Source organism: Aythya ferina, assembly GCF_964211825.1.
Source record: "Aythya ferina genome assembly, chromosome: 1".
In the NCBI taxonomy this organism is placed as follows: domain Eukaryota; kingdom Metazoa; phylum Chordata; class Aves; order Anseriformes; family Anatidae; genus Aythya; species Aythya ferina.
In genome coordinates, this window is record NC_140296.1 from 88,755,965 (window position 1) to 88,763,873 (window position 7,909).

Consider the following 7,909-nt stretch of genomic DNA (forward strand, 5'->3'; position numbering starts at 1 on the left):
GTCATTTATTATACATTTAATATGATAGTATTCTGTGTTTGTTACTGTTTTCTTTAATGCGAAGAAGTAGTTTGGTAATTATGGTGACTTATTTTCAGCCATGTTCTTGGAAGTTTGTTATTTCAGCTTTATATAATTTGTTGTGTTGATTCAAAACATTGCTTGAGTCTTGCTGAAAAAACAATCGATATAAAAGTTATGAAAAAGTATTTGCTTAATGATATGCATTATAGAAATCAGAACAATGCGTAGGTGTCGAAGCACAGCACATCTAGAGATCACAAAGGCTTGAGTCTTCTAAATCTAATGGACCTGACTTTAGAGTGGAAATCAAATAGTGTAAAAATTGCAGATAAGGTTAAATAATGAACCTTTTACTCTTTTAATTGTTGAACATTATTAAAAAGATGCTTTTAAACAACAAGGAAGTAGATATACAGGGACAACAAATAATAACAATTTTTTTTTTCTGTTTTTTAGGTTTGCAGAGTTCTTATTTACAGAAGAATTTAAGGCTGGTTCCCGGGCATTAGAAAGTGTATATAGTCTGTATGAAGGCTTCTCGGGAACCGTGTGTTTCCTGACTGACTTGCTGCAACCCAACCAAGCTGAGTTTCCTCTCTTCAGTGTCTTTGTCTAGAGAATAGCATTCTTCTGGGCCGCATCCCATTGGCAACGGGAGAGGGCACCTGCAGTTTCACTTATGTGTCGGGAGAGGTTATTTACAAAAAACAAGCCAGTGGTACCACTAATGCTAGCCTTAATGTAGCTGGGAGTCAGGTGAAGGAGTAAATACTCTGGGGCTTTGGGAGGGAAGCATGTGACCAAAAAAATGGGTCAGTAAAAAAGGGGGGAAGTGATTAAATCTGACAGGGGTAGATATTTATCTGTAATAAGAAGTAAAATCTAATTATTCAAGTGAGAGAGAAAGGGGCATTATCAAACTTTTAATTTGGTGGTTACACAGGAGAATAGAAAAGGCAAGGTAGAATTACAGGGACATGCAAAGAAGGAAGAAAATGATACATCCAGAATGTTTTAAAAAGAGACCTGTAAAAGCAAGTCTTCTGCAGCGATGCACTTAACGGGGAGGGTGTTGTAGATATGTCACTACACTGCACAAAGGCAAAATCTGGGATTTTCTACCTAAACCACGTTTACTAGTACTAGTACCATGTATTAGAAATACCTGTATCTTGGAGCTCTTTCATCATCATATGCATATAATGATAGTTATGTAGGTAGCTACATATTCAGCTGGCAGTTTCACAGGTTCATTTCAGTGAGTGGGGTCTCACGTATGTAAATCAGGACTGAATTTGACCATTCTTTTCAGAGCACAGTCTGTGGTAGGGAGCTGGTCTCCTTTACCGATTTATCGTAACAGTGTCACTCATCAATACCTTCCCTTTCACAGGGAAGATGAGTGGAGCCGTGGAGGAGATTTAGATGAAGAAGTTAAATAGCAAAGACACAGCAGGCAGGTGCTTTCTTCACAGTACAGCATTGCTAGATAGGTATTGTTCAGTGATACAAAAGCTTCCTTTAAAAATTAATTACCTATAGCAACACTTCTGAACTAAGACATACATAGTTCAGAGAATGGAAAAACTATTTTCCTGATGAATTGTTCATTAAAGACCCTGCAAACTGAATGCAAACCCTTGGTGGCATACTGAGCTTAAGAAAAAAATGATAACAAAACTGCTTCTTCTCCTGGTTAACAGAATAATATATATGCCCAAATTATTTCTATAGAAATAATGATTTCCTCAACACTAGTTGCACTAGCACTTAAGGTTGCAATTATATCCAGTTTTATATGTATTATATATATATATTATGATAATTAAAAACTAAAGAAAATATGTAATTTGTACTAAAAATATAAAGCCAATACCTATATTTAAATATTTTTATTTATTTTTATTTATATGGGAGTAATGTAATGCAATTACCTTTTACAGATAGATTGGGAAGGCCAGTACGTCAAAGATTGCAGTTAGAGTGAAAAAAAACTGACCTCTGTGCACTGCAAAGCATTGCAGTCTCTCTTCCTGCATTCTTAACTGAGGGAGATTACAATTTCTTTATTTTTTATGCCTAATGGATTAAAGTTCCCATTTGATTTCAGTGGGCCTTGGTCAGGCTATAGCATGGAGCCAAGTCTTGCAATCCTTCCATATTTTAATATTGTAATCCTATTTTTCCTCATGCCACTCTTACTTTAACTTGATGACTTGCATTATTATGAGCTGCAGATTAGGATTTCTGCTATTTGTCTTGCACTGTGCAGCTCTAATTAATTATTTAAACGTAGAAGTAACCATATTTCACTGGTGACTAAAGCAATGTAGTTCTGTATCTGCTTAGCAAGTATTTGGGAATCTTCTGATGAATGTTAAAATTCAATATACATTTGTTACAGGTTTATTTGTGGGATAAAGGGTCTTTTAAGGAAGCCATTACTGTCACTTCATCACTGTGAGCAGTGAGATGTGTACAATTTTTGTGTACAGTTGTTTCATAGAGAGGTACACATGTGAGGCTAAATCCAGAAGGGAATGGGAAGTCCATGTGCTCTGCCCAGCCATGTTTAAAAGCACCTGTTAAATCAGAGCAAAGTCCATTTTCAGCAGTGCAGATCCTGAGCCCATTGGGATTCTCCTCTAGTTGCTTACTGTAATGCATAGGGATAATCTATTTCATAACCGGAACCTTTTTACACAAAAGATGAAGGAAGGTAACATGTGGCCTATCCACTTTTTCCCCATGACCAACAACATGTCAGTCTCAATTTGTATTGCAGGGTAGTGGCACTCAGCTAAAATGTGTAAGTAACATTTGTGTCAGAGCATTTAGACAGCTATTGCAATTGCATTTTATCTTATCGTAAGACAGAGAAATAAATGGGTTCTGCCACAGTCTGGCACAGGCTGTTGCAATCCTACATTTATTGCCAATTATTTTATTTATAGATGCAAACAAAAAACAAACAAACAAAACAAAACAAAAAAAGAAGCCTAGTGTTCGGATAACTACACAGTCAAAAAAAAAAACAAAAACACAAAGAAACAAACAAAAATTAAGCCTTAACAGAATCTATGCCTATCAACAGAGTAATCATGACCTTTCGATTTTCCCAGCACGCACTTTTTAATTTTCACTATGCCAAAGCATTTAATTTCATCCATTTACTTGTTTATTTGTCAGGAGATGCTTGAAGGAGAAAACCTTTGCCAAAACCTCAGTAAGTCTAGAGCACAATAAATAAATATAGTAGTTTAGACCCTGAGCAGGTCATGAATGCTGATATTGTAACATACACCACATATATGTTAAAATTTACCATAACAGTAGTAGATAAAATCGCCCCATTTTATTATGCTTAACTTCCTACCGTCGTTTATCTTTTAATATAACTCTATAATAATCTAAATCTATCTGAAGAATTCAGTGCCAGTTTTCTGGTGCTCCCTCCACCCCACCCCACGTCTCTTTGTAGATTTCATTTCTTCTGATTTAGTTTCAGAGAAGGTTCAGATCTGCTCTGTGTTGCTTTCTGCAGCACCAGCAAAACAATCTTCTGTGTCTGCAACCCTTCTCCGCATATGAAGCCATGTGTTTGGCTTCATTTGATACTAATCCTATGAGAAAGAAAATGCTCACTTGATAGGTTCAGCAATGAGAAAACCCATGCAACCACCCAGTTTTCAAAATCTAGGTCCCAACTCTCTCTCTGCAAGTTCCACAAGTTCAGCACTGAGGTCACCAAGAGCAACACACAAAGTGTATTTACTAAAACTTAAGAAATAAATCATAGTAACATAGACATCCAGTCTCATAGGATACATTGTGTAAAATCTTGGAATATAGTGACTCATCTGTCACATTGTATGTGTCAGTTTGAGCTCACTCTTACAGCTTTGTTGCTTTTCTTATCTGATGCAATTGGACTAAGGTATGCGCTGTAGTCACAGCTTCTGAACAATGTCAGTATACCCTAGGGCTCTTCTGAAAATACCACTCATTAAATGGGCACGGTTTTCCATCTTTTTCCTACTTCTAATCTTCTAATTGCTATTTTTCCTTCTTACTATTTTACACATATGCTGTTGCAACCTTTATTTGCTGCATTAAATGCATGGACAGGACAGCAACCTGAGTAGAGCCATTGGCACTTTTTGGTGTGATAAAAAATAAGGTCCTTTGTGTTCCTTTTGTACTGCTCGGGGAAATCAATTGCGTGTCCTTCGCTAGATATTCTCAGCTGGATGCTGCTTCCTCCTGCTCCAAAACCAAGCCTAATAGACTGAAAAATTGTATTTCTGAACAGATTGTGCCATGGTGCTGTGACAAAAGACTGTGATACCAGAAACTTGAGAAGCCTCTTTTAAAAGTGTAAAACACAAGTTACTGAGTCACGTTTGCACATTAGTCTCTCTATTGTGTTAAGTTTCTAAAGCGTAGGCAATAGGAATTTAAGTGATATAATAGTATTTCTGATTATGCAGTTAAAGCAAAAGGGATGCATTGTGCTGGTATTGGTGCTTATTTGTGATGTACCTGTGTTTGTGTGGTGCTGTTTGTGAGTAAAGCTGTAGATTACAAAGCAGTTTAAGGACCTATATGCTATCCATGACTTTTGGTAGGTCATCCGTAGATTACTGTCATAGAATAATTTTGAGGGAAACTAGATCTGTGATGTCAAGATTTAGTGATTTTAGCATTCATAGAGCCACATGCAATCCGTTTCAGCAACAGTACGGTTCTAATGCACACATCTTATTTTTTCCCTGCCATTTACAACTTCCCAGCATGATAATGATTTTGTTTTGTGCCACTGCTTTCAATATCTGCTTTGTTTGCACTGTTGTTTCCTTCGGTTTCCCTGCCTTTCTTTCCCAGTCTATGGAAAGACTTCTAACTTTGGAAGGCTAAACAAGCAGCCTGGGTCTTTTATTCTTGAAAATAAGATCAATTGATTTTTGCCGAAGAGGAGTGTTCCACTTATTTGCATTACATTATTTTTACGCTCCCAGGTGGTCTCTTCTCACTGGCTTGGCCGTTTCCCAACTGCTAAGGAAAAAACATTATATTGTAAAATAACTGTAACCGATGATATGCATCATTAAATAAAACAAAAGGGGAAGACTTGCTAGGCAACACATTCACTTATCTAGGATCTCAATCAGAAATAAGGGAAGTAACCAAACCTCCCCAAATACGCATTGAAATAGTTCTAGGAATTATGCACAAGTGAATGCAAGTGAAGTGGTCACCCTCATTGCCACTCGGTGAAATTAAGTAATGCCACTCTGGTGTTCTAATAATAATTACATGGACATTAAGTGAACATGATAACATTGATTTTTTTTTAATCCCATGGAAAAAAAATAAATGTAGGTATCTGATATATTCAAAAATGTACAGGTGCAATGTGTACAAATGGAAACTTTCATGATCAATCAGTTTTTTGTATGTGAAGCATTACCTGCATATACAGTTATAGCATCTACCAAGATACTGCATGTTTTATGCAAACAGCAAACTATTTTAGCATATGCATGCATTTTGAGAATATAACCTTGTTATTTGTCTTGAAATTTTGTCCTATAAGATCCATGGACAGAGTGTATCTCAAAGGTCTGCCAAATAAATCTCAGGTGCAGTAATTTCCTACATACATTGAATATTTACTGACATGAGTGCATGTTCTAATCTGTAGGAAAAACTAGTATATCAGGAGTAAGAATTGCTCTGTGGATTTTAAAGAGTAATCTTCCTGTGAAAAATTACACAGATGAGCAATTGTTGTCTAACAGCACAGTTCAGATTGCTCTGAGTTTATACAGAGATGTCCTGGATTAAGTAGGAAACGGCATAAAACTAAATTAAAAATAAATAAGAAAATGACCAAAAATCACATTACTGACAGAATGACATACTTCAAAGCCATAACCCAAAAATGCTCAGGGTCCACAAAACAATACAGCAGTTTAGGGATGTGAATAGGCATTTTCCAAGAGAATAGCACAGTTTGCTGTGGTACAGTATGCGCTGTACTTAACAGGTTATAGCTGCCTTGAACTCTTCATTGTCATTACAGCAAAGTCATCATATGCTGAGAAAAAAAATCTGCCTAAGAAGGAATTGCCTGTAGCTGAACCTACTGCCTACCCCTATCATTTAATGGAATAAAAGGGATGTACATTATCAATGCTTACAAAGTGAAAAAAAAAAAAAAGCCAACATGCACAAACTTTTTGACCTGTCTTTCACCTAATAAATTTTCTGATATATTTATACTGTCAGTGATGTCACTGTTAGTCCTGTACTCTGTATATTTAAAACTTTACATCACGCTCTGGAAAAAAAAAAAAAAAAACAGTTAATCCATAAACAGCAATCTGTTTGAAAATACATACAGCTGCATTTATGTTTAACATGTACAAGGAGGGTCCCTTGGCTTTGTTCAGTGCATGACCCAATAAGAAGGTGAAGGCATTTAGGTCAAGCGCAGCAATACCAACTAAAATGGCAGAAAAATCATTAAAAACTTATTTTGACAAGTGGTAAAATGATATTTGAATTAAAGATCTTTTGTAATGCAGTGATATTCATCAACAATACTGCATGATTATACATACCCAGGTTAGATGGGGCTTTGAGCAACCTGGTGTGATGGGCGGCGTCCCTGCCTGTGGCAGGGGGGTTGGAATTAGATGATCTTTGAGAGGTCCCTTCCAACCCAAACCATTCTGTGATTCTATGATTAACACATACTACCAGAAGTCCCGAAGTTAATGATAATCTGTAATGAACAGAAAACAAATCTTATTCAAATATTTATTCCTACTTCATACCGAAGAGAAAGGCTGTCTGACCTGAAACTGGGCTCTGTTTTTGTCTTCATTACCATGACCACACAAGAGAAGAAATATTTCTAACAGTCTAATTTTGCTAATGTTTTGGCCTCATGCTTTCATTTTCAGGGCCAGATATGCCACCCACTGATGTCAGTGGTGAACCTCCACTTGATTTCAGGCATGCAAGGTTAGGGCCTTCCACATGTGTGAAACTGGGGCAGAACTGCATCATTCTGGGTCCCAAACCTGCAGGCTTTTCTCAACGTGAGTCCTTGGTATTAGCGAGACTTGTTCGTACAGTAAGAGGAAAGCACGCGTGCTTGTATATGCGGGGCCCTATCTGATAGCAGTTTTACACCCATTTTTACTCAGTATGTCTGCAATATGCATGAAAGCCAATACCAATTAGAAGTGCAGGGAACTAAATGGCATTACCAATAAAGGGTGTAATTTCACATCTAGTTTGTGTTGGCGACACTTGAATATTCAGTATATTCCAACATAGTGTTGATTTGAGTACATGCTGCACCCTAGATTCATGTCTCAGTGTAATAGCCATCCGCAGCCATACTGTGGTACAGTCCCTTTAGAATCAAGGTGATTTGATTCTTTAGAAATGCACCTTATTGTTTGAAAGCAGGACCCCTGCTCTTCTGATGTTTTAAACACTGTGATCTTTCAGAATGTGTTTATTGTATTAGTTTTGTATTGTAGATTATGATAGAAAATAGATTTTATAGCTTTTTAAAAGCAGAGATAATACTAAGCTTCATAGTGGCAGAACAAACTGTGTATATCCGTAATATTAATATTAAAGCTGTGACTATATTTTGCCTTAAATAAAAGCCCAACTTTGAACAGTATGATTTTGTGTTGCATTGGTTAATTCCTCATCTTCCAGTCAATTCCTTATCTTCTTTATCACCGGCAGCTTTCCTTTCTGGAGCAGTGACTCAGGCATCCAGGGCTTTCAGCAGTACTGTGTTATCAGAGGTAAGAATCATTTCTGTGAGAATTAGGCAAAACATCCAGGCTGCATT

The 7,909-nt window shown here is 36.8% G+C and overlaps 1 protein-coding gene across 1 annotated transcript in view; it reads left to right on the forward strand.

Annotated features, from left to right (window-relative positions):
• Positions 1–7,732, forward strand: part of LANCL3 (LanC like family member 3) — a 36,754-nt gene extending 29,022 nt beyond the window's left edge. The window contains exon 5 of the mRNA XM_084506401.1: positions 481–7,732. Coding sequence (XP_084362527.1) covers positions 481–640 — 160 coding nt within the window. The 3' untranslated portion in view covers positions 641–7,732. The remainder of the gene's footprint in view (positions 1–480) is intronic.
• The last annotated feature ends 177 nt before the right edge of the window (positions 7,733–7,909 follow it).